The sequence below is a fragment of the Leguminivora glycinivorella genome, chromosome 3 (genome assembly GCF_023078275.1).
Source record: "Leguminivora glycinivorella isolate SPB_JAAS2020 chromosome 3, LegGlyc_1.1, whole genome shotgun sequence".
In the NCBI taxonomy this organism is placed as follows: domain Eukaryota; kingdom Metazoa; phylum Arthropoda; class Insecta; order Lepidoptera; family Tortricidae; genus Leguminivora; species Leguminivora glycinivorella.
This window is the reverse complement of record NC_062973.1, coordinates 24,612,662-24,639,762: the sequence shown is the minus strand read 5'-3', so window position 1 is coordinate 24,639,762 and position 27,101 is coordinate 24,612,662. Positions and strand designations below refer to the sequence as shown.

At 39.2% G+C, this 27,101-nt stretch overlaps 3 protein-coding genes across 4 annotated transcripts; 2 read left to right on the top strand and 1 right to left on the bottom strand.

Moving 5' to 3' along the window:
• The first annotated feature begins 3,690 nt into the window (after positions 1-3,690).
• Positions 3,691-6,200, top strand: LOC125242541 (vacuolar protein sorting-associated protein 51 homolog). The gene has a single exon (XM_048151294.1). The coding sequence runs from the start codon at positions 3,862-3,864 to the stop codon at positions 5,962-5,964; it is 2,103 nt and encodes a 700-aa protein (XP_048007251.1). The 5' UTR covers positions 3,691-3,861; the 3' UTR covers positions 5,965-6,200.
• Positions 6,201-6,407: 207 nt separating this feature from the next.
• On the bottom strand, positions 6,408-20,894 carry LOC125242540 (titin-like). Its single transcript, XM_048151293.1, has 5 exons — positions 20,758-20,894; positions 19,464-20,547; positions 16,785-16,854; positions 10,093-15,967; positions 6,408-9,468 (listed from the first exon to the last, which is right to left on the bottom strand). The coding sequence occupies exons 2-5, from the start codon at positions 20,525-20,527 to the stop codon at positions 8,981-8,983; spliced, it is 7,497 nt and encodes a 2,498-aa protein (XP_048007250.1). The 5' UTR covers positions 20,528-20,547; positions 20,758-20,894; the 3' UTR covers positions 6,408-8,980.
• A 2,542-nt stretch (positions 20,895-23,436) lies between these two features.
• On the top strand, positions 23,437-24,448 carry LOC125224866 (histone H1-like). 2 transcript variants are annotated; one of them, XM_048128364.1, is made up of 3 exons: positions 23,437-23,469; positions 23,557-23,709; positions 23,826-24,448. In XM_048128364.1, the coding sequence occupies exons 2-3, from the start codon at positions 23,571-23,573 to the stop codon at positions 24,026-24,028; spliced, it is 342 nt and encodes a 113-aa protein (XP_047984321.1). In that variant the 5' UTR covers positions 23,437-23,469; positions 23,557-23,570; the 3' UTR covers positions 24,029-24,448. The 2 variants fall into 2 exon arrangements, with proteins under 2 accessions (XP_047984321.1, XP_047984320.1); XM_048128363.1 differs by lacking the exon at positions 23,437-23,469 and having other exon boundaries at positions 23,476-23,709.
• The last annotated feature ends 2,653 nt before the right edge of the window (positions 24,449-27,101 follow it).

Genomic DNA, 27,101 nt, shown 5'->3' with positions numbered 1-27,101 from the left:
TAGCGACGATCATTTGATGAACTATAGTGATCGCTTCTATTACAATACAACATTTTCTACTAAATTGTGGTGTACAATTAAAACATACCTACTTATTAGACCATTATCTACGTTCAGCACCAGCAACTAGCAGTGCTTCTGATACATCCTGTAGACTGGCTGGGTCTGAAGAGCTACCGGAAATTCCACCTGTGTAGGATTAAAATACTTCATTAAAGGTTTACAAAGTAGGCTTCGAAATATCAGCCAGACAATTATGGTAAATGAGAAAACATCAGGCCGTCCCTATCTGATAGGGACGGCCCGATGTTTTATCATTTATTGCGCGACCATGATTTAATTGCCCTGCAGGTTAATTGGGAAAATTCAAATATTAGGTACGTGGTACTTATAGATGTGTCTTTAGAAACCTACTTACATCCTACTAGCATTTGCCTGCGGCTTCGCTCGCGTTAGAAAGAGACAAACAGTAGCCTATGTCACTCTCCATCCCTTCAACTATCTCCACTTAAAAAATCACGTCAATTCGTCGCTCCGTTTTGCCGTGAAAGACGGACAAACTAACAGACACACACTTTCCCATTATATGATATATAAATATGATCCTATGTATATCCTATGTATGATCTTAGAGCCTGGGATCGAGGGGTTAGGGCAGTTCGCTCTACGTAACATCATGGCCAGTCCAAATGGGGTGTCATGCTCCCTATCAGACACACCTTAGCTTTAATACGACTAGGCTTACATACTTGTACTTACTAAGTACTTCAAGAAAAATCATAATACTCCCTAGCAGTTTTACCACTATTTCTCTATCGCTGCCGCACCTAAATTCACATGATATAATTATATAAAATTAAAATTGAAATAAATTACATATTATGGAAGACAAAAAATTACCAAGGCCCCCAGTGGTCAGTGGCTTACAGTTCCGAGGCTGGAATGGAACCAGCGATGCAACGTACTCTGCAATCGCGGCCGATGCCTGTATCCTCTCGGCCATTCGGGTCACAGCTGCATAGGTCATTAAAATTCTATAAAATTCTAATGAGCTGGGTTACAAAATTTACATTTAAATAAACGCTCGAGAAAATTAAATTCACAAATCTTGTGTCAATTGCCCAAGACATTTATTTCAGGCGCTACGATATTTTCCGTAGAAACTTTCAGTTAATATGTTACCATAGATTAAAATGTTACTCATTACAATTATTAAGAGCATATCACTTCTAGCGCCTATAGGCGTAAATTCTACGTATTACGCTATTAGGCGTCAGGTCATTTAGGCATATCATCTATGGTTATTACCACCTTATGCTAATAGTGGTTCTTTGCACAGGCATAATTTCGTCGCCATAATATTCACCAGCAACATGTTAGCTCATCTATACAACCTTGTGGACGCCAAGTGCCGTACTTCTACTAAATGACTTACTTACTACTTACCACGACCTTTTCTCTAAAATGGTCTTGGCAGGCTCTATTGGGATTGGGATTAATGCAACATTATTTAGTGTTAACAGAGTTTAGGCTTATAATTATCATTCAACATTAGGCTTATAATTATCATTCATCCCATTTGTAAACTCTTTAGCAGATGAATTTTAAAAACACTGTTCTTATATTTTACTAAACTTTTGAAGTTCCTAGCTTAAAAACCTTAATGCCCATGTCCATACAAATTTTCCACTTCTATCCAACTTTTGACTCCCAATGTGGTGGAATTTTGAACCCACATTTCATGTTCTTGTCTGAACTACCTTTTGACGATGTTGCAAGTTTCGTTTGAAATATATCATTCATTCCCATTTTAAAAGTTTTCAAATTTCTAGATTCGAATAAAGCTAGTTGCTCATACAAGCTTTCACTCCATTCCAGGTAAGATTTTCTAGAATGCTGAATTTGATAATCCTTCTTACTCTAATATTTTCATGAAGTTTCACTTAATATAAAACTTGATCCGAATAGAAACTTTCAACCCCTTATGGCCCTTATTAATCAATGCAACCTTAGTCTCTGTAGTTTCGGCTGTGTATTTTCCCATCGGGAGACTTGTCTGGCTCGTTTGCCTCCTATCTAATAAAAAGTTGGATTTGTGACAGACAGGCAGATAAATTGACAGACAGACAGACTGACGGAGGCGCACCATACCTTTACTTTACAGAACCCGAATTGGTATTTTTTTCGTCGTCACTTCAATTATTTCGGTCATGATCAAATAATGTGAAATTTTATTTTGGCGTCCAGTCACTTAAAGTAAAACTCGATCCGCAATTCAGCAATATTCCACATACATACTTTCAATCGCTTATTAATCGCCTATTATTATGGATCTAAACGCACGGTAGTGCGCAGGCCAAGTTCCAGCAAGAGGCCGCGAGCATGCCGTGCACTATTTACACGAACCGTTTCGACCCACTTTGACCCCCTGTAGCTCAGTGCCTAATAGTGCAGTGATAAAAGTGGACCTACGTACAGTATACAAGTACAGTGATAAAAGTGGACCTACGTAATCATATACTAGTACTAATTGATTTTTCTAAACTCGCTTCTTATTCTTACCTCTCGCACGTTTCATAAATCACATAAATGTTAATGCAACCTAGCCCTTGTAGTTTCGGCTTTGCATTGATAATTAAGTCAGTCAGGAGAACTCTTGCATTTATATATTTAACTATTAGCTTTTGCCCGCGGCTTCACTCGCGTCAAATTCGAAAATTGCGGAATGGTCCTTACAAACTTCTACCGACCACTTTAGGGAAGTGTGGGGTTAGAAAATGAAAAAAAATAGCCTGTCAATCTCCATCCATTCATCTATCTCCACTTAAAAAATCAGGTAAATTCGTGGCTCTGTTTTGCCGTGAAAGACGGACATACAAACAGACACACACACACACACACACTTTCCCAATTATAATATTAAGTACTGGACCACCCTGTATATATATATGTATTATGAATGTATGTATACTCGTATAGACGATCTAGTACACTTACAATGCGACTGAGTTAGCCTTATTCATACTATCATAGACTTCAAATCGATAGCTTCAGTATTTCTCTATATCTCATGGTTCTGGGCGGTGATATTTTGCCATCAGGCGACTTGTCTGCTCGTTTGCTTCCTATCTCATAAAAAAGTGTGATCTCATCATACAGTCAAATAAACTGACAGACTGACGGAGTCGCACCATAAGGGTTCCTTTTGTACCTTTTTAATATACGTACCTAATCCTACAAACAGTAGTTCTTCGTCGTCACCTCAATTTTTTCGGTCATTTTAATCATGATCTTATAATTAAATAAGGTACAATCGGCGAGCCAACTTAATTTTTGCGTCCAGCCACCTAGGCTATTTACCAATAATGTGAATAGTAGACTGTACAACAAGGGCATAAAGTGACCCATTTTTACCGGAGGCAATTTTTTGGTCTCAGCGAAGGTATTTCCATAGCAACACCACCTTCAAATCTTCAGGAAAAGAGCATACTCCCATATTAAAGGCCGGCAACGCTTCTGCAACCCGTCAGGTGTTTCGAGGGTTTAAGGGTAGCGGTAATCGCTTTGTACCAGACACCTAGTTTGGGTTTGATATAATTATATTTATATTGTGATGATATTTTTCACCCCCCGGTAGCCCGGGACAAAATCAATGGACGTTTTATTCTGTAGCTAGAACAGATTTTCTGACGTTTATATTTTGACATGACAGCTTGACACGAACTTCCGAGGACACGAATGAATTTATTTATGTACGTGTTAACGAAATATCGATAAGGAAAGAGTGTTTATTGTAATGGTCGAGTGCTGAAGGCACTGAGGATTTAAAGAACACAGAGTACAACAAATTAATATTACGAAATGGCAGAGGCCAACGAAAACGAGGAAAATCCTCTGGACATTGACGGGAGCCATTTCAACTCTGATATGTATTTGGAGCGCCTTCTAAAGTTTGCTAATTTAAGGCAAATAATGGATAAAGAAGCCGAAATAGTTACACAGAGTCAGTTCCTTCAGTCGGAAATGCAGACATTAGTCTACGAGAATTATAACAAGTTTATATCGGCCACAGAAACTGTTCGCAAAATGCGATCAGATTTTAAGATTATGCAGGAAGAAATGAACAAGCTTAGCGAAAACATGAACAAAATAACATCATTTAGTGCACAAATATCCGATTCTCTTAAAGAAAGTGGTAACAATGTTAGTAGATTATGTGGTACACGCCAACTGTTGGATAAACTTCAGTTTCTGTTCTTACTCCCGAGCCAGCTGAATAAAGCGATCGAGGAAGGTCGCTACTCGGACGCTGTCCACGACTACACGCATGCTCAACGGGTTCTACAGAAATATGGAAACCAGCCATCATTCCAAAGCATTCAAACAGAATGTTCCGAAATAATTGATGGACTGAAGAAAACTTTGAGGGACAGACTTTTGAGCCCCGATACAACCGCGTCAGAGCTAGCAGAAAGCGTGGGATTACTAAGACAACTGCAAGAAACTGATTCCTCTCTTCAAGATATATTTTTGAACTGTTCCGAAAGCCGGTTAGACCAGCATTTGCAAGCTCTAAGTGGCATGGTGGACAGTACAGACATATTGGAATGGGTAGAACACTGTAACAACACTCTTTTAGCAGACCTGGGCATAGTTATATCCTGCTACCATGAAATGTTTCAGGAAAAAGACAACACCAATTTGCCTGATTTTGCTGATAAAGTCATGACTCAAGTATTCCATCTGTTTGAAGAAGTTGTTAAAAGACCAGAGAATATTGGTACAGAAATTCTCATTAGAGGACTGGACAAATTCTTTAGAAAACTGCAGGCAATGACTGAGATTATACTGAGTGACAGTATGTCTAACAAAGCTGTAGAGACTGTTGTTCAATGCATCAACCATAAAGCTACCATACAGTATCAGTCTATTCAAACCCAATTCAAGGAGAGTCTCATGAAGGTTAGGCAGTCACTTGCAAGCAAGGGCACAGAGAACCCTGACCTCAAAGAAATTCTAAACTCCCTTCAGGTTTATCTAATGCAGAAAGTACAGGCTTCCCTACTAGATTTAATGGCATTCCTACAAAATAATCTATCTTTTGGGCTCAAGCCATGGTGTGCTAAGGCCGTAGCTGATAATTGCTGGGTTATAATTTCAGAATCAATGGCAAACCTGTCTGATACAGTTAAAAAAATGGCTTGTCTCCAGTCCAATAATAACATTCCATTTGAGTTACTCCTGATTTTAGCCAAACTTTGTTTAGAAATGCAGGACAATGGAGTGAGTACTTTGCATACTCATTTATTGAAGCTGTTAGAGGAGTCTGCACCGGGGTTAACAGTTGAAAACAAAGATACCAACAGTATAATGGTGCACCTGTCAACAGCCGCACAGACTGCGTTAGATTCTGAAGTTGTTTATATAGGACAGACAGCTGCGCAGATGTTGAGAGTGTCTGTACTAGCCCGAGACTGGCTGCGCGCCCCGGAGCCACGGGGCCCGCGCGCGGTGTGCAGGAGGGTGGTAGAGACACTTGCCAGTGCAGACAGTGCTGCTTCACAATTATTCCCGACTAACTTGAAGCAATCTAGCGACTCCAGCCGTAGAACTATTTGGTCGCGTGCTCCTTCATCATTCTCACCTATAAATAGGATTTTCTCTGAGAGAATTGAGGTGTTCAGTCCAGCGGGGGCTGACCGGGCCGCATTGTCTAATGGAGCCCTCAAAGTGGCTCTAAAAGCATTAGTTGAGTGTGTAAGATTGCGTACGTTCGGCCGCCATGGTTTGCAGCAACTACAAGTGGATATACATTTTCTACAGCAAAGGTTATCTTGCATGGGAAATGATGAAAGACTCTTGAATGCTCTTTTAGAGGATGCCTTGGCCTCCGCTCAGCTAAGATGCGTGGATCCTCAACTTATGGAGCCTAGCATTGTTGACATCATTTGTGAAAGAGGGTAGGATGCGTAGGATAAGGGCCCATTTAGACATTACGAGAACTCGCATACATGCAAAATTTTATGTAACCTCAACAGCCCGCAATGTAACTAAAATCGCATGCGAGTTGGCACACCGTCTAAATCAGGCCTAAGAGAAAAAGGTATGGAATTAGATATTATTTATTGTCATAAACTACAAATTATAAACATATGTTGGTATAATTATATATTCCATTGAAAATAAACACATGAACTATTTTCTGTAAATTTATTTATAACCCATTAACCAAAACTTTGCATTATCATATTAAAAATAATGATATCTACATATATAAAATTTACGTTAAATGCTTCTAAAACATAAATCTCACGAGACAGCTAACTTTTATCGTAGAATTTGACATTAAGTTATAGTTTACAGTTAGGGGGCACAACAAATAATTTGGAAATAAAACTACATTAATGTTGGTCCTACTTAGCTCTCTATGCTCAAATTTGGAAATTTAATACTCAATTTGTAATTGTTTATGGATTCCAAAAATATCTATTTTCCTAATTTGTCAAATATAAATGTATTCCAAATTGAGGTTGCCTCGAAATTCATTTATTACAAATAACTATAAACATTTGTCATTACAATCATCTAATTATATACTTACTTGTTTATTGTTGATTTATAGATTATATGAAATATGATTCCAAAATATTGAAGAAGCACTAAATAATTTACGACCTACTGGAAGCCAGCTGAAGGGTGAACAGACATTTAAAATAAAAAAATATTAGAATTTACAAGTCACCCTAAAATCAACCTTCCGCCTTTTGCATACAGTTCAGTTTCACTGAAGGAACGATGTAGCGTCCACAGACAAAAGTGCCGTTACATTAATTATATTCCGATGTAATAATCCCGATTAAAATACATTTGCCGAGTTAAAAATGTAAAGTTATTATTGAAACAAAACTTGAATAAAACTTATGTTTCACTGATCTGTTAAAAAGGTGTGATTATAAAATAGTTTTTTCGAATAATTATGGTTCTAGCATCAGGATAAATTGCCCGTTTGCCACCCTCCTAGCATTAACCACCACAGCAGTAATAACAAGAGGGGTGGCCAATGTACAAGCACTACCCTAACTGCTAACAAAACGAATTAAAAAACATAATCGCAAAAAATATTCTATAATTATTCGATTGCCCGCACACCCCGCTCGAGGTTGCGTACTTACAAGGAGAGGTATTTCCACATTTATTATAATGAGAACTTAATCCAGTCACTCAAATAAACCAAAATGGTCATTTGGCTCTGCAACTTAAATCCTAGTCGTTAAATAAATCTTCATTCTACTTTATTTGTTAAAACAGAAGTATAATTGGAATTATTTAAGATGAACATAATGTACATTTTGGACATGATTCTCTAAAATATAGGGTCGATGTTAGCGCAGATTTTTACCAAAACCGTTCATCTTATATAATTTCAAACTTAAACAGTACTTTGCATTTATAATACAGTACTGTCAACAGAGATTGCACAACGGATCATACGTCTGAAATCAAGTCTTAACTACTGAACAACATAAATAGATTAGTTATTCTTACGCTACAACAATTCAAATTGACAAAATATACTTATATATCTTAATATTAAATGTACAATATAAACACTCGAGACACGACGGCCCACAATAACAAAATATTTCAAAATTGTAAAAATATTTCTATACAGTGGTCCGTGCGTTACATTATTGTGAGCGCGTGGCGCGTCCTATACGCGAACCGGTTATAGGTTCGGAAAAACCGGCTTTTCTTGGCCTGAGAACCGGTTCGCGTTCCAACTAGCTTCCGACTGCTTACAGCTATACGGGGAGCCGCCCAATCAGTCTGGGGCCGCGCTCAGGCACTAAAAGGGTGCCACTGCAAAAATGAAGATTTAATATTTCAGCCCTAACCGTTCAGTTGCGCCATTAGGTTGGGGACATATAACGTAACTCGTAAGTCTGATGTCACGTCACAAATAATTTCTCAAGGCTTTCCAGACCTTGAGAGGCCATTAAGATCTTGAATGGCGTCATACGACTGCATATCGTTTTGCACAATTTTAATATAGGTACCTCTGGAGGGTACCAGTATGTCTGTAGAATGTTTTGACTTGAAAATGCTTGCTAAATAATTTTGAACCCCAATGCTTTTTTCTAACAGTTTTAAGGTTAATTGGGTAAAAAAACTATGTTGGTCCAAAACGTTTTCTTTCGGATTGGTCGAGTACAAATATACTCACACATGAGGTTGGAAATTGCTTGGCAAGTCAAGAATATGGCGTGAATCGGTGGTACTATGTTAGTGGTATTTAGTGCGTCAAATTCTTATAAATTTGATAAGTTATGTAATATGTTTAGTATCTATTCTGAAATAGTCTTCCTTCAAATTGACAGTGAACCCTTGCGTAAAGCGGAGGCCCCTTACAACTAAAACTTAAGGCCGTACTACACGCGTTATGGTCTCCTAATGTCATAGGCCCGTATTTAGGACTTACTAGGCCGCGTAAATATACCCACGCAGTAATTTTAGTTACAGTGTAAACAAATCAAACCAACTCATTTTTACCTATGGTAAGGACGATTCCCATTAGTTACCACCAAGTTGTTACCATTGGTAATTATTGGGAACTTTTTCTCTTACTTATATCACTGGTGACTAGTGGGAAAATAACGATAGATAAAAACTGCCGGCAGTTCTTTAGCCAACCAAAAGAACCAGTGGTAAAATGTGCGGAAAAAATCCCAGTAGTTACCTACTTTACTATTGCTGGTAACATCTTGGTATTAACTGGGGGAAATAACCACTACGTAGGGATTCTATCCTGTGCCCAAAAATTGGACACATACACATAACTTCAATTTTATTGTCTCCTCCCAATGAAGTGAAAAGGTATGTATGATACTTCAATATCTCTAAAGTTTTTCAGTGGAGTTACACGGTTTGTGATTTAGCCGAAAAATTAGGACCCATAAAACACATAGTACCTACAAGACCTCTATTTCCTCGAAGGGCGCTTATCCGGCAACGGCACGCCAGTATGGACGCGGCCCCTCGCACTAGCCGTCTTTTTCACCGACTTCTGAACACTGTCCTTACCGCTCACAACTTTCTTTTGCTCGACACTGACGTCCTTAGCACTTTTCTTTACCTGATCGACACTTTTACGAGGTAACTCGACACTACTGGCGTCCTTTCCACTTTTCTTGATCGGGTCGACACTTTTCCGTGATCGCTCGACACTTTTTCTCTGTTTCTCAACATTAACACTTTTTTTTACCTGGTCGACACTTTTCCTCGGTTGCTCGACGTCCTTGACAGTTTTCTTGAGCCGGTCGGCGCTGGCCTTGCGGCTCGACGGCGCGGCGAGGTCCCGCGGCCGGCGCACGCGCGGCGGCGTGTGCGCGAGCGAGGCGTGGCGCGCGAGCAGGGCGGCGCTACTGAACAGTTGCCCGCAATCGCACCTGTGCTCGGCCGGGGCTGTGCCTGTAATAGCGGTATTTAAGGTTGTTACAAATATAGATACAGAATACATGTGTTAAAAGTGCGACAACCTGGGAACCGTTCTGTCTCCTGACCTCGCGGTTCGAATAACACGCTATTTGATAAATAAATACAAGTCTGAGAAGGCACCGAAACTACTGTAAAATAACCTAACCACAAAATTAAAATTTTGAAAAAACCCCTGACCGCGACATAGAGGACCGATTTTGATGAAACATGGCTAAGAACACTCCCGACTAACTCAGCTTTCAAACAAAAAAAACTAAATCCAAATCGGTTCATCCGTTCGGGAGCTACGATGCCACAGAGAGACACACACACAGACAGACAGACACGTCAAACTTATAAAACCCCGTCGTTTTTGCGTCGGGGGTTAAAAACACAATTTTGGAAACATCCTAGCACCACTGAATGTCAGCTTGTAACGTTTAATATTAAGAAATCAATAGCAGATATTTAGGTATATAATATACCAACTGATGAACAATAATTCATCAATGAAATAAGTTTTGATAAGACTACATTTACATAATTTTTTTCCTGTAAAATTGTAGATAAAAATTAATCAAAGTCAAAACTAATATAATAACAGAGTTCGTAACTTACGTCGTTTGATCGGTTTCGCAGGCGAAGGTTTAGCCGGCTTGACAATGGCCTTCCCTAGCGACTTTCGCTTCGCTATCGCACTGAGAGACTTTCTTTTCTCCGCCATCGTCTTCCTACGTTTCGGCTCTTCCACCGGAACCTCTTCTTTCTCCGGTTTTTCTGGAACAGTCTTCGGGAAGGAGTACTTTACGTCGCTGTCATCGGAGTCTGTTGAAGGCACTTCTACTTCTATTTTGGGTTTCGCCGCCGGTTTGGGTGCGGGTGGCGAGGGAGCGTCGTCCGACTGTGCGCGCAGACGCGGAATCTTAGGCGGGTGCTGGAGTAACGACCGTCTTCTCACTACTTCTTTATGCGGTTTCTCGAATTGCAAAGAATTGCGCTTTTTGGCCCGGATTTTCGTGAAGGTTTTACTCTCAGCTGTCTCTGCAACTTTGAAGTCGGGGTTGAACATGTAGCGGACTTCATCCTCGTCGCTGGAGGGCGCGATTCGCTCCTCGGCCGGCGGAGCGACTTTCTGACGCTTCGTCACACTCGGCGCCGCTTTATCTTTAATAGGAGTTTTCTTCTTAGGCGTATCTTCAATAACTATGACCTCATCTACTTGCTTGACCTTAGCCGGAGTCTCTACAGACTTTGCGACTTTGGGAGTTGGAACCTCAGGCGGCGATACTTTCTTTTCGGTCGGTTTAGGCTCGCTCTGTTTTTCTACGTTCTCGACTGTCGGTACTACTGGTGGTTTAGGTGGGTCTTCCTTTACCTGAGGTGCTTTTACTACTTCTGGTTTAGGAAGAACTATTGGTTTCTCGGGAGCTTTGACCACTTTTTCCTCAACAACTTTAGTCTCCACTGGCGGTGGCTCTTTTACAGACTGTTCTTTACTTTCCACTGACAATTCAGCCTTAGCACTCTCTTCGGCATTCTTTTCTTCTAGCGCCGCCGCCTGTTTGGCCGCTGATTGTTTCTTTTTCCTCAGACAAATGACTGTGTGTTTATTCAGCGAATGCTCGTTGGGGAACACCATGTAGCACAAATTGCATTCGTGAATAATGTCTTTAGTAGACAACGCGCTTTTCACGCTCTTCTGGTCGTCTGATTTCTCTGAGCTAGTCTCTAGATGTTGCTCTTTGTGTTCGATCAAATGGTGGAGTTTCCTGAAGGTTTTCTTGCAGATGTCGCACTGCGGTGGAGGAGTCGGCTTCTCTTTCTCCTTTTCCTGGGTTATGGAGTTGGATCTCTGCCGGTTAATGCCATCATGAGTTTCTCTGTGCTCCACGAGATGGTGTAACTTCCTAAACGACTTGTCGCAAGGTTCGCAACGGAAACCTGCACTTTGGTCATCTATCTTTGAAGCCTCTAGGTTTTTGGGAAGCTCCTTCTGTTCAGAAGAAGTCTTCCTTAGCGCCCTCGACTGCACCGGATTGTGGATCAATCTATGTTGCACTAAATGGTGTAATTTCCTGAATTCTTTCTTACAAGTTTCGCAACTGAACACCGACTTTTCGGTAGCCTGAGTTTCGTTGGTTTGCTTTTTGTCTTCTTTCTTATGCTGCAGCTTATGGCTGACCAAGTAGGAGAGCTGTCTGAAGCTCTTGTTACAAACTTCACAAACGAGACTACTAGCCCTCGGATTGAGTTTAGGTTTATTGGTCTTTCGTGGTTCGGTTTTCTTAGGCTCATCTTCTTTAACGTCAGGTTCGACGGGAATGACGTCGTCACTCGAAGAGGATTTACCTGAGTCTTTCGACTTTCTTTTGCTAGGAGTTTTTCTGACCGGAGAGAGATCGACTTCATCGGCATCCTGTCTCGAACCTCCCGATTTGGGTTCGCTGTCTCGCGATTTCGTCTCACTCTCGCGCGATAGTCGCGAGCGTCGCGGGCTGCGTTTTTCGGAATCGGATCGGCTCGGGGATGGTCCAGTGCAGTGCTTTACGTGTTTGAACACAACGTTTTCTGATCTGAAGAGTTTGTTGCAGATGGGACAGACAATTTTTTCGTTTATCTTTCCCATCGTCCAGTTTTCTTTGATCATGGAATCGTCGTCGCTAGAATCGTCGGAACTGCTGATATGTTTAGGAGCCTTTGCATCGATGAGTCGTGGTTTTTTCTGAGGACTAACTGTCGTTTCTCCCGCGGCATCCGGTAGAGGATTTTTCCTAGGCCTTCCGCGGCCGCGTTTGACCGGAGTACTCTGCGAACTGTCCACGCTCTGGACACTAGCGTTCAAGGACTCCGACTGATCGAGCAGCTCGGCCGCCTTCACCAGGCTGTCTATAGCCGAAACCGCATCAGTATGCACTACGGGAGGCATGGGACTCGGTCGGATCTCTGTCGGTTCCTCGACGCTCCTTCCGAGCAAGTACGACTTCTTGGGAACGAGATTTTGCTTCCTCTCTGGCTTATCTTCAGTTTTCCGCTTCTTCTTAGGCGACACTTCTATACCCAGGTCACTAGGCTCAATCAACTCCAAGTCGGGGGTCTCTACAGGGGTGAGCACCTGTTTGCGTTGATGTTTGCTCTTGGTTTTGACCTCGTCCTGCCTATCATCTACAGCATCGAGCATGTCGGAATCCAGAGAATCCCCAGTTCCAACGGTGACCGCGTCAGGTTCTGACACTCGCTTAGCCGGTGAAAGATCCCGACCTTGTACGTTCAACTGAACACTATTAAATTCCGAAACGTTTGAATCTAAATATACGACTTTGACCGGCTTGTCTTCTATGATAGTGATAGGGCTTTCGATACGTCGCTTAGCGCTGACTGATATCGCCGTCTGATATGCCAGTTGAAGCTTCGATTGGTACTGCTTATTAGATTCCACGGGAATGTACTTGCTCGCGGCTTTGCTCGGATGATACTGCTTCACGGGTATATGCTTGTGGGGCGACTTTGCTTTGGCTTCAGCGAGCATTTGCTCGTTTCGCGAAATCTTTTTCGGCGGAACTTCTCTAGGTACGACCGTTTGGATGACTTGGTGAGAGTCAGTAATAGTTAAACGATCTTCATAAGTGACCGAATTGCGCCTCGCAAACTTATCGAATTCCTTTTCGGTTATTACTTTGTCTTTACTAGTGTTCGCCTCGTGAGCCGATTTCGCGGCCAACTTTTCTGCGGGTTTAGACGAGCTTAAGGACAAAATCGGGGACTTTTCTTTACTTTCTAGATTTATAACGTCCCCTTCGCCGAGTTTCTGCTGAGATTTAGGTAGAGGCAGCAAGTTGGGAATCTTGCTAACCTTTGGTGGTATCTGGGGTTCAATTTTGGAAACTTTAGACTCCGTATATGGCCGTGGCAATTCATGTGGCGGCCTTTCAACGAAAGGGATGCCGTGGAGTTCGTTCATCTTCATTTCTATAGCGTCTAAAAGAGTGGGCTGGCTGTTAGTTTTTGGTTCAGGCTTTTTGTTAACTTTCTCAGTAATAGGTTTTTCAGTGACAGCTGGCACAATAGGTTCAGGGCTTTTTCCGGTCACTGCCCTATTTATGATACCTTCTATTGTTCTATCAATTAGGTGCTGATTATTGATTTCCTTTCTTGGTTCCTTTTTATTAGTGCTAGATGTAGCAGCTGCAACTACGGGTTCTAGCTGAATCTTTTGGGGTTCTTGCTCAGGTTTGTTTTCAACAATTGGTTTAGGTTTTACAATAGGAGCCTCAGGTTTCACAGAAACTTTAGGTTCTACCTTAGTTAAAGTAGCAGGAGCTGTCTTGCTCGTAAACGCTTCAGCTTTGACATTACCTTTATTTAGTGACTCTTGAATTTTTGCATGTGCATTATATGTTTGCCTTTGACTATCGATCTTTTTCAGAACATCCCTCCTGTTGAGATCGTTTGGCTGCTTAATCTGGTTAGCATTAGAGATGTTGACTGGCTTTGATTCTTTGATTTTATTCAAAAAGTCTTGGCGATTGGCTTCAGTCCACTTGCCGAAAGGAACAGGTGCATGATTATTATTAATAGACTTTGGTTTTGAGTCAACTGAATTTGATAATTTATGATTAATTTCTCTTTTGGCTTCAGCAATATTTATGATTGGGGGTTTGATATCTGACTTCAAGGATGGTTTGACTAAACTTTGAGTATTCATTGGTAGCCTACTTTGTGGCTGCTCTTTACTGGTTAATAATGTTGTGGTTTTCATGTCTTTTGCATTTGGCATAGGTAACGCTTCTTTCTTCTCTAATGTCTTGTCTTTTAATTCCAATTTAGAAGGTACGTTCTCGGGTTTATTGTGCATGTTATTGATGATTAAATGATTTACTTTAGCACTTGAGATCAAAGGATTAACCGCAGCCAGCTTAGATTCAGTGGGTTTGATTTTAACTGATTCCTTGACATTCAACGATTTTCCTACACTTTGATTTAATTTGTCTTTTGGGAGCGTAGTTTCCTTTATTAATTCGTTTTTTATTATTTTAATATTATGGTTTAGTGGAGTATCTTTAGGATTGATTTCTTTAGGTTCAACTTTACTAAAGCTATTTTTTTTCAGTTCAGCTACAGGCTTACTTTCTGTTATAGGCTTATCAAATTTGACAGGGTTGGTGTTAAGATTTTTCACGGATGTTGGTATTGTTGTTTTATCCGATTTATCAAGCTTGTTGATATTAGGACCTTTCGTCAAATTTACGCCTGTAACATTTATCAAGCTTGAATTGCCTGACTGAGGACTCTCAGCAACACTAGTTTTATTTACAATGGAAGTTGAAGGTTTAATTATTTGTGTTGCCAAAACATTTTTCGTTTGATTTACAGCAGTTGCAGATTTCATTGTAACGGCCGGGACTACAGTTTTTACTTCTGGTTTCTGTGGTTCACATTTTTCAGGTTGGCTTTCAATAATCTGTTCTTCTATAACTAAGACATCTTCATCAACCTCCATATCATCTGATTCAATGATTTCTGTAGCAGGTATTAATGGTTTTATTTCAGGTTTTTCACTTATGGAAGCTTTAACTATTGAATTATCAATCTCCATTGGTAGGGAGCCTGCTGATGATGAAATAGTTGATGCTTTCGCGTCTGTTGGTAATGGTTGTGCGACTATTAAAGGTTGCTTTTCATCAATTTTATTATCCCCAGTAACACTCGTGGTAGAAATTTCTACACTACTTGTTGTTGAAATTTCAGAACAACTTGTGCTTGGAGCAATATTTGATTTCTTAGAATTGTCTCCAGGTTGTTCTTTTTTCATCTTTTCCTTATCCTTAGCAATTGGTACTTTTACTGATTCCATTAGTTTTCCTATCATTAAAACTTTCGCTTCATCTTCTTTAATTTTCGTAACGTCTACTTTATCACTAGTTTTGGCATCAGAACTGCTGGGGATTTCATCTGTTTTCTTCTCAATTACATCAGGCACTATTTCCTTTGTCACTATACTAATATGCTTTTTGTCAGGACTGTCCTTATCTACTGGTTTATCGCCAGCTGGGATTTCGTCAATGGTTTTGTCAGGACTAGTAACATCCTTTGTTTTGGATGTTGAGGGTGATTCCAAAATCTTTTGTTTGGAATTGTCTGTGTGGACTTCTATAGTCTTCTTGATGTTGTCTGAATGCCTGTTTGGATGTAGTTGCTGGTCTACCATAGTTTTGGTTAAAGGAATTCCTTCCTTATTAGGGGTGGAATGGACCATAAGGGGTGACTTCCTCGACTCGCTGAATTTGACCATTTTTCCGTTTACGTTTCGTTCTGTTTTATCAGCTTGTGTTTCTTTAGGCTCCATGTCTTGTTTAGAAGTGGACGCAACAGGAGTGTCCTTGTCTGGTGTGGTAACCTTTTCAGCATCTTTGCTTGTACTTGGCTCACAAACGACTGGTTTGATGTTGTCTTTTGACGTACTTGGGGCAGCTGGCGCCGGTCTCTCTCTGATAGGCTGTAAGATAAAACACAAATATGTTAGGTATATGTCATACAAACTTGTACACACTGTACACATTCAATTTTGAAGGCTATGATAAAACAAAATAAGGTGTTATATGGCTGTAAAGACATTTGGGTGAGAAATCTCCAAGGCAACTATACAAAATACCCCATCTCAATAGAGTTTACAAGTTTTATTAGAGCCTATCCTATTTCGCTACGTTTACAGGCAGATGGCTCTAAAAATTTTGTTTGTTTCTTTATTTGCATCTGGAATATCTGGATCGCTGGAATTAACGTGTAAGGATGTTGTTTAGACAAGACAAGGAACAATTGCGCTTCGATATCGAAACGTTTTGTGTCTCTATAACTCTTCCATATTAGCACGATATTTACAATTGCGTTTAATTTGCATGCAGTTTAAGGGATTCTGACGTTGACGAGGCAAGTAAGCACCCAATGTTCAGAGCTATTCACACGGAATACGGCAACACGGATAAAAGAATGTCCATACCGTTATAGGAGCGAAATAGGCATCACTCGAGCCGAGCTTATGCTTTGCGACGTCTTTTTCGCCCCTCTTGTAGGGAGACCCTTAAGCTCCAATTTCCTAGAATAGCGGTACCGTTAACTAGCAGCCGACTCATACAAAATGTAACAAAGCCTCTCGGCTGCTATACGTCGCCGCTTGCCTAAGAAGCGGAGCGTGAAGCTCACCGGACAAGTGGCAGCGCGGCCGCCGGCCCCGCTCCGCGCCGCGCCCGGCCCGTGCGCGCGCGCGCCGTGCACGTGCAGCCAGCTGTCAACAACACTTTATCAACATGTCTTACCGTCTCTTGCGGCACTACCACTATTTCCTGTATCTCTTCGTACACTTCTAAATTGCCTTCGGCGTTTTCTCTATAACAACAAAAAAAAAGAAAATTAAAATAAAATAAAGGAAGAAATAAAATAACAAAACCTGTTCCCATTCAAATTATTTTTGGCAACTGAAAAACAAGAAACTTGAAACTACTATTTATTTTATTTTATACAAGTTTGGCTTTGTCCTTTCAAGTTTAATAAGTGTCTATCTTATTCTATTCTGTATCTGTTTTATTTCTTTCATTTTAGGACTCCGACTGATGATTCCACTGGAGTGTGGTTCGTTTCAAGTTGAAAGCTTTGTCTGTCAAGGAAGTGGAATATAGTTTAATTACTAGTTTCCTTTTTAAGACATTAAATTGAATACATTCTTCTCGTTTGCTGCTCGTCTCCTTATTTGCTGCCTATTTCATAAAAAAAAACATCCAATATGCACTATTTTTTTTGTTGCACAATGCAAACTATGGAATACAAAATTTGAGTGGTGGAATTTTTGTAAAGGAATCAAAAGATAAATAAAGATTTAAAAAATAAAGGTTTTAAATGTTTAAGAAAATTATCACTTACATCTGTACTTAGAAATTTTATAAAAACATCTACACAACATTCCAATGGCAGAAAGCTTCCGATATTAAAATTATCATTACTATGCACATCAGTGGCGGAGCGTCGATACAACTCGATTCCCAACGGGTTCCCTAAAATTCTCTAGTATCTGTAGAAGTCCATACAAAACAGATGCCAAAAACCCCTCCGGCTTTACCAACGAAAATTTTCACGCGCCGCCACTGATGCACATACAGCAACAAAGCAGGTAAAAACAATGCACATATTTCATTACTTACGTACATGTAAGAAGTGATTATGTGCATTTCCATATAAAATTTCCTTGGTTTAATAAATGCCACTTGTCATGTTTTCTAAATTCACTTTTTTTTTACTAGTAAGTATATAGATAATTGTTTATATTCTTGGCATGTTATCAGCTTAAGATTATTTATGATGTCATTATCACTCATGGAAGGTTATTGACCTTGTGTAAATAAATATAGCAGATAAATGGTTGTGCTAAATTGAATTGAATGTAGGTTAAATGTGTGTGTGAATCAAGAGTGTTAGCAAATAATAAAATTATAACACATTCCAAATATTCCAATAAATTAAGAGGGAAAATTTTAAGTGAAATAAAATGTAGAATATTATATTTAATGGGCTTGAAAATAATCTGCTCATATGTTATGTATTCAAATTAATTAACCGACTTCAAAAAAGGAGGAGGTTCTCAATTCGACTGAATGTTTTTTTTTTTTATTATTTTTTTGTATGTATGTTACTCGATATCTCCGAGAATCGTGGACCGATTTTCAAAATTTTTTTTTTGATCGAACCGGTATAACCCCGAGATGGTCCCATTGGCACCAAGTCAGGGTCTGATGATGGAATCCTGGAGAAATCGAGGGAACTCTTCAAATGTTATAGGCACATGTAATGTTTTTAGTCTATTTTTCAAAGGTACACCAGTATTTACGTCTGATGGTAATAATTTTATGTGGCTGAGCTGATGATGGAAGGTCAACTCCTCAATGGTTAGGAGTTTAAGGATAATTCTTTCACTACTGTATATGTATTCGGACTGATACATATAATATCACTAGGAACCACTAAAAATCAACTGAGCTGATGATGGAAGGTCAACTCCTCAATGGTTAGGAGTTAAAGGATAATTCTTTCACTACTGTACATGTATTCGGACTGATACATATAATAACACTAGGAACCACTAAAAATCAACTGAGCTGATGATGGAAGGTCAACTCCTCAATGGTTAGGAGTTTAAGGATAATTCTTTCACTACTGTACATGTATTCGGACTGATACATATAATATCACTAGGAACCACTAAAAATCAACTGAGCTGATGATGGAAGGTCAACTCCTCAATGGTTAGGAGTTAAAGGATAATTCTTTCACTACTGTACATGTATTCGGACTGATACATATAATATCACTAGGAACCACTAAAAATCAACAAATAAATAAACTTTTTAACAAAAAATAAAACCGCCTTCAAAAATAAGCGCGTTACAAAACACGGAGAAACTAAAAAGCCAAAAATAATAAACCTTTCAATTCAGATTTCTTATCGTATTGCAATAAGCTAAACATCCAAATTATAAACAAATCAATTATTTTTGGAGTCGGTACCAGCCTGTGTATGGTTGGGTGGGGCAAACAGGCAATAGCAAGGCGACGAACAGGTCTGGTACCGACTACAAAAATAATTGATTTGTTTATAATTTTTTTAGTAATAAATACAGGTAATGAATTAGTAAAACTGTCTAATATATAGTATTATATCAACAGTTTTGTTAATGCTAGACTAAATAGGAATATTTAACAATGTACTAAAGAAATAGTAATTATGATAACCATAAAATGAAAAACTTTAAAATCTGTAATAGTATTTGCATCACTGCTTCACTCTGTAGTTTGTATATTTATACTAAAGTAGAGTTAAGCATTTCACATGCAAAGTTTCATCAAATAACAAAAGTTTTCCCATTTATTCATAAGTAAAAATGATTCATTGAAAATTTCTATAATAAAATAATCATGTATTTGCTTAAAATTAAAGTGAAACTCACCGGACTTTAAGAAACTTGAAGCTAGGCTCCTCATCTTGCGGCTCCTTAACTATCTGCACTGCAGCGAGCTCATCCTGCCCCTCTTTCCGGTACAAGTACAGCCCCGTCCCAATACTAATGGCCGCCACATTGTTCCCATCAATCTGAAGAACAACCTCTGTCCTGTCTTCTTCTGCATTGTTATCTGGTATATTTTCTTCACTGTTATCATTTGGGAGATTTGCTTCGCCATTATCATTAGGCAGATTGGCCTCCGCTATCTCTGCTTCATTGTCAAGATGCGCAATCTGCTCTCCATCTAAAGGAAGATTAGCAATTTCTGCTAATTGTTCTTCACCATTAATGGGAATACTTGCTACCTCCTCAAATGGAAGAGCATGGTCCAAGAGACTACCTTGGTTTGATGGAGGTTCGGCAGTAACTGGTGGCTCATCTGCCACATTTTGGACTATCTCCATAGATTGCCCATCAACTTTGTCTAATGAGACAGTTTCTGGTAGCTTTAAACTTGATTGCTTACTTAATTCATTACTACCTTGCAAAGGAAGACGTGGGCTTTCTGGTGGCTTTAAAGTTTGATTATTTTCAGATTCAACATCACCTTTACTAGAACTTTCCACCTTAGATGTAGAAGCTTTTTCAACATTGTCAAGCAAAGTGGAATTCTCAGGAGACTTCAAGTTGGGAGATTTGTCAACTTCAACATTGTCATCTATCACTAGTTCATTGCCATCGTAAGAGTTGTCATTGTCATCAAATATGTTGACTCCACCTGACAGAATGTTAGCGGCCTCAATTTGTTTGCCAATCTTATAGTCTATTTTTCCGATTGGAGATAGATTAGGAAAGCAGTCGGAGGAGTTGAGAGTGGACTCCGCGCTGGTCGTCGCCAGTGACACGTCTTTAGTGATGTCGTTGTCAAAGGAGTCGTCTTCTGAGAGAGAGTAGTACTTGGAGGGCGTGTCGTTGGCCGTGAGGAAGGAGTCGCCGGCCCCGGAGCCGTCCAGCGACGAGTCCCGCGAGCCGCCTGCGCCGCCGCCGCGCAACTGGTTCAATCTATCCATTCCCACACTTCATCTGCAAACTAAACAATAACATCAATTAGCCTTCCAGTAATACACAAAAAAGATCGCGTCTTTGCCATCCATCTCTCAAGAGAAAATATAAAAACAACCCCCACTACGCCAAATTAGCACCTAGGTCAACAGCGAAGCATTATACGAAACATTAGTGGAGCAAACGATAATGGAACTATGTGACACTTATGATAAACATCCGAGGGAATTGAACGTACCAAGTTAATATTTGCTAGAATGAGGTCTTCCTAAAATCTCAGTGAAAAAGTCTTTGTTAGATATCTGATGATATGGAAGAATAATAATATTTTTGTAATAATTTACGTAAAACAACAATAATGAAACACATCGAAGTAAAGATGGACGCGAATTAGCAATGTTGCCGTTATTCAGGACGTCAAAAAGAGATTACGGGACTTGATAGTGATTGACAGGTATTAAGAATATCGATTAGGTTCATTATCAAATACTACAAAACAACTTTTTAGTAAATGTATACAGCAGAACAATCATTTTTCAAGTAATTTTAATAAACACTATGTAAATCTAAATATTTATTGTAAAAACTTGACAGAAAAAAACTGATAATAGTGTATGGAAAAAAAAGTTATACCACGTAAATATGTAATCGATTTGAGACTCGATCGATGTATTAGACCTATCTTATCTTTGATCTGGCAATACATCAAATACATGTTCCATTTTTATTTTTAAATAAAAAATATTATGTTGGCAATAATGATATCAAATTAATCACCGGTTTTAACACTATCTCAAACAAACTCAGCGGTTCAAGAAGACTGTCTTTTCTTTAAACTTTATTAAAACTTTCTTGTTTCTGAATAATATAAATGAAATTAAATAGCAAACAAAAATAATAACAGCTCTATTTCATAAAATTGCCCAACGTGGACGCAGTTTAGAGATTTCAAGATGAATACTGGACAGTTTTCGTTTCACTTCGCTCCTCGGACCCATCGACCTACAATAGGGACTGAGCTCACACTTTTTTTGCCATACTAAATTGAACCTTATCACCTGCGCATAAAGGCGTTCTTGACAGACTAGCACAAGTGTGTCCACATGAGAGGGTCAAAGTTGGGGCTGGTGTCCCTCTCGCACGTGTGACCAGTGTTAAAAAATTACTATAGTAGTAGTATTTTTACCTGTATGATAACTAAGTTTATAAACTTCTTAAATTATTTTCGTATTATATTGAGGCAAGGGTATTAATACCTTGTAACGAATTGGTAAGTCATTATTATGAAGCCATAAAACCAAAAAATTGCGCAATTATTAAAAACCTTTAATTGGGTATTAGTAGATTTGGTAGTAACTTTGAATATTGACTGGTATCCCTAAATGATGACAGTGATGACGTCATTCAAATGATTTTGATAGTGGTAATAAGTGCGAGAGGGACACCAGCCCCAACTTTAACCTCTCATGTGGACACACTTTTTGGGCTAACAACTCATTCTGGTTTAATTATAATTCTGTGGTCCGAGGTTGGTCCGAGCACAGAATTACAGTTAAACCAGAATGAGTAGTTAGGTCAAAAAGTGTGTCCACATGAGAGGTCATTGTTTGGGCTGGTGTCCCTCTCGCACTTACTGACAATGTCAACATTATTCAGTGACGTCATCACTGTCATACATTGGGGATACCAGTCAATTTTCAAAGTTACTACCAAATCTACTAATACCCATTTGAACATATTTTGTAATTATACAAATCTTTGATTTATTGGCATCAAAATAATTACATTATAATTATTTTCCAATTCTTTGAAATATATCGAAACCCTACTTTGAATATAACCCTCAAATAATATAAGAAGTTATAAAGTCAGGTAATATACAGATAAAAATACTACTACTATGGTAACCTCATTAACACTGGCAACACGTGCGAGAGAGACACCAGCCCAAACAATGCCCTCTCATGTGGACCGTTTTTGCTAGTCTGATACGATCACCTTTCTGTCTCAGTGATAAGGTTCAATTTAGTATGGCAAAAAATGTGATTCCATAATCTAGTTTAATAATTCTAAATCTATGACTTCACTGTCAGTGTCATCAAATACATGTAAACTCTACGAGTTAAGCTAGGAACACACTACGCGGACGTCCGTCGTAAAACGACCGCGACCGCGACCTATCAGTGTGCACGGAACAAAACATCCAGAGAGCCAGATTTCGATCGGACGTCCGTGCGCTCAAGGCCACGTCCGCGTCCGTCGACCGATAGTTTGCACGGTTATGTGTATTTCCATTGTCCAGATTCCCGTCCGCGGTCGATTTACGACGGACGTCCGCGTAGTGTGTTCCTAGCTTCAATACGTGCAGCTCGGTGCCAAAGTTAGCAACAGGCACACTAGCGCTCCTAGCGGCATGAGTTGATCAAAATAGTTTAGTTTCATACAGCATAAAATTAAAAAAAATTACAAATTCTTATTTTTTTGTTTTATTCCGTCTAAAAATGTTAAAGTAGATCAAGTAATAGCATTTTCTATTTTAATTTACTCAAATAAAAGTCTGAACAACTACTTTGATCAACTCGAACCGCTAGATGGCGCTAGTAAAATTGTTGCCGCTCAATTGTATGGGAAACGTCAGAAGCTGCACGTATTAAGCTAGGAACACACTACGCGGACGTCCGTCGTAAATCAACCGCGGACGGGAATCTGGACAATGGAAATACACATAACCGTGCAAACTATCGGTCGACGGACGCGGACGTGGCCTTGAGCGCACGGACGTCCGATCGAAATCTGGCTCTCTGGATGTTTTGTTCCGTGCACACTGATAGGTCGCGGTCGCGGTCGTTTTACAACGGACGTCCGCGTAGTATGTTCCTAGCTTTACGACGGACGTCCGCGTAGTGTGTTCCTTGCTTCAAGGGCGTCACGTCACTTTGATAACCAAAACGTTATTTCAAAAAGTGTTTTGTTCATATTGCTTGGTGTTTTGCAGAGCAATTTATCAAATAATAATTAAGTAATTGCTTGTTAATAGTGTTAAAACTAACAATGGCTCCTCGAGAAAGTATAAAAGCCACTCCTAAGGTGCAACGCACCGTATCGAAGATCAAGGCGAAGGCGTCACCAATTTCGACTATCAAAAAGACCATGGCTACTAGGAAACTTGTGGATGGAACTCAAGTTAAAGGTAATCATTTTGTTAACTAAGCATCTTTACTTTGATAATAAAATGTTCTGAAGTTTATTATATAGGAAAGTTTTCTATGTTGTTAATATTATAAATAGTCAACATTTTACTTACAGTAAATAACTCAACAGTGAAGACTCGTGCCAGCATGGCTCCGCCAAGTACACCAAAGCCTAAAGAGTCGAAGCCGACTCCAGCACCCAGCAGTGTTACCAAAAGTGCCAAAAAGGTCCGGAAGCCAAAGGCCGCCCACTCTGGAGTCCCTGTACCCAGTAAAATGCTACAGCTGATGAAGTTACAAGCCGCAAGAGCTTTATAAAACATTTTTATCTTTGAGAAGTTTGTATTATAGTAAAATTAGGTTGATTCCTGACAGGGTCCAACTTATCATTAAGACATTTCTCATCTTTACTTTTATATTTGTTTATCTGTAAACATTTTTATGATCTAGTTTGGTTATGGCTAGATTCTCTTCCCCTTTATGACCAATAGTGATAAATGCCTCTTTACCACACTTGTGAATGACATGACAGTACCAAGTGGTATACATTGTGTTTAGAACTGACAGTAGTGTCATAACTGTGTCTAATACCTTAGAACCTTAAAGCCTGTCCAGAAATATATGATTGTTGTCGGGAGGGCGCTGTTATTCAGATGTATGGGGTGACAGTTCAGTTTAGTATGAAGAAAATAGTTCTAATGAAGTTCTGTAACATGCAGGGCTCGGATACCGGTTAAATTTTCAAACCGTTATCATGTACTTGCGGCAAAACCTTTAAATTTCGTTTTCGCTCGAAAAACCGCTATTTTTAAGGTTTTTAGGGTAACACTTTCATAAAGGTTTCGTTCGATTAACCCATATAGAACAAAATAAACCGGTTTATTCCGCAGCATGATAGGTAATATACTGTTCTAACCAAACAAAACAGTCGCTGCGTGAACGTACGTATATATGCGGCGCTGGTGCGTCTCGCCACTCGTCGAACAAACCGGTTTGTTTCGGTTAAAATAAAGTTCTCATAACGTTCGCGTTCTCTACAAAGTTCGGAGTAAAATCGAAATAAACCGGTTTTAACCGGTAAAAAATACACCGGTTCCGAGCCTTGGTAACATGGCGCATAGTCATATATTTATGCTCAGGCTTTAAATTATCATCTTTAAATATTAAATATACACATAGCTTCCATCAAACTAGCTTAGATATTGAATTTATTGTAATGAATTATATTTCTTGCTTTCTTTTGTGGGAGTCTTTCAAAAAAACTTTCTATTTTCATATCTTTAATATTGGCAATTAAGTGCAGTTGTGCTGCTAATCACCCCATATAATATGAATTTTTTTTCCTTGTCATATACAACCGAGATTTATTTTAAAATGTCTACTCTCTCTTTTAATATTAATAAATTATGTATTATACATGTACACATAATTTTTCTAGTTTTTACTATAATTTAAAATCATTGGAATACACAGAATTAGACACATTAACACCTTTGCTGCGGAAATTAACGTAACTCGTAAAACCCTAACTAACTGCTCAATGTTCACCCTGCAAAACATGACCTTTGACCCTCTTTTTGTATTTTTTCTGAATCAGAATCATAAGAACTATTAAGCACCGAAGAGGCTTGAACTCACGACCATGATCATTTTCTGCTAAATTAAGCATTAACCATACTTCGTAAGAGGTCAAACGGCCCCCTACCGCAGTGAATGTGTTAAGTAAATAGACTACATACATAAATATTTAGTTTTAGGTAATGTAAATAGAACCTTGTCAAAGTTGCACTAATAGTTGGACACGCAAGTTGGACAATAAATCAAATTGTCTATTCTTTACAATGCCATAGACATATGCAGATCAGCTTGATGTTTACAATATAATTGATCATGTTAAGAGGGCATTCAACGAAAACGTCGTAATAATGTAAAATTGATAGTTTTAGTCGGCAAAATGCTACACTTTCCGTCATCTAAAAGACTTATTAAGTTCAGGATTCGATTAGGACATCTTCTTAACTTACATGTTGTGAGACTGGATTTTTAAAAACTAACTCACTTAATTAATTATGATTTTTTTTCTAGTGCATGTTTAGGAAAACCCGCGAAAAGTGCTGACTTAGTCCGTCTAATTTGTAAAATTTGGATAGTTTTGAATGCTTCAAGTGGTAAATTTGTATTATGTATATCCTGTACTACAATCTTCTGAGACTACTTTTTTGTTATAAGGCTTTAGAATAGAGTAAATGAGGATATGATGAATCCAATTTGTTTCAGAAATCACCTCAGAATAAGTGTCAATTTCTTCGTAAACTTACGTGTTTTTGAAGTAGTTTTAATATAAAAATAATCTGCAACGCTTACTCAAACAGATTTTATGCAAAAGTTTTCTATTAATTGCAATTTAATATTTTTGACGATTTTTTAAAAATGCCTCCTTATTACCGGTTACGCGCGCTTGCGATGTCAGTACCGCGGCAGAGCTTGTAGAGGCAGGACGTATGTTAGTCCGCTCCGCACGCGGCTCGACGATCGCGAAGTTATTTTGTCATTGTGTGCGGCACCCGCCGTGTCCAAAACCGCACTTGTGTGCGTGTTTGGCTGTACTGTTGCATGTATACTGCGACCGAAAACTTTGATCCTTGGGTTGACGACTTTGGTAACTAACTAATTAACTTGACTAATATTTTTAGTAAGTATTATTTATTATTGAATATCATTTTAGGTTACTGACTCGTCTCAACAAAATCTTTGACAATAGATGGTACTCAGGATCTGATGATGAAGTCAGATGGTAGTCATGAGTTCTCATCAACCAGGTCTTGAAACCATTTCGTGTTTGGGCTCGTTTGGTTCGTCTCAACAAGATCTTTGACAAGAGATGGTACCCAGGATCTGATGGTGAAGCCGGAAGGTAGTCAAGAGTATTCAACAACCAGGTCTTGAAACTCTTCTGTGTTTGGGCTCGTTTGATTCGTCTCAACAAGATCTTTGACAAGAGATGGTACCCAGGATCTGATGATGAAGCTGGAAGGTAGCCAAGAGTATTCCACGACCAGGTCTTGAAACCACTTCGTGTTTGGGTTCGTTTGATTCGTCTCAGTCTCAACAAGATCTTTGACAAGAGATGGTAATCACTCTTTTATACTCTGGCGCAGCCACTGTCTCAGTGTGTCAACAGTCAACTAAAGCAGGTAGGCGTAGCGTAGAGTTGTATTTCCTTACAAAAAACTAATACATAGATGTGGACCTTCCTGTGCTCCATGCAATTAAAACAACATATTATTTAACCGGCCGAGAGCGTGTCGGGCCACGCTCAGTGCCTACACTGAGCGTGGCCCGACACGCTCTCGGCCGGTTTTAAAAGCCGCGTTGGTAAATAGCCGCTCGG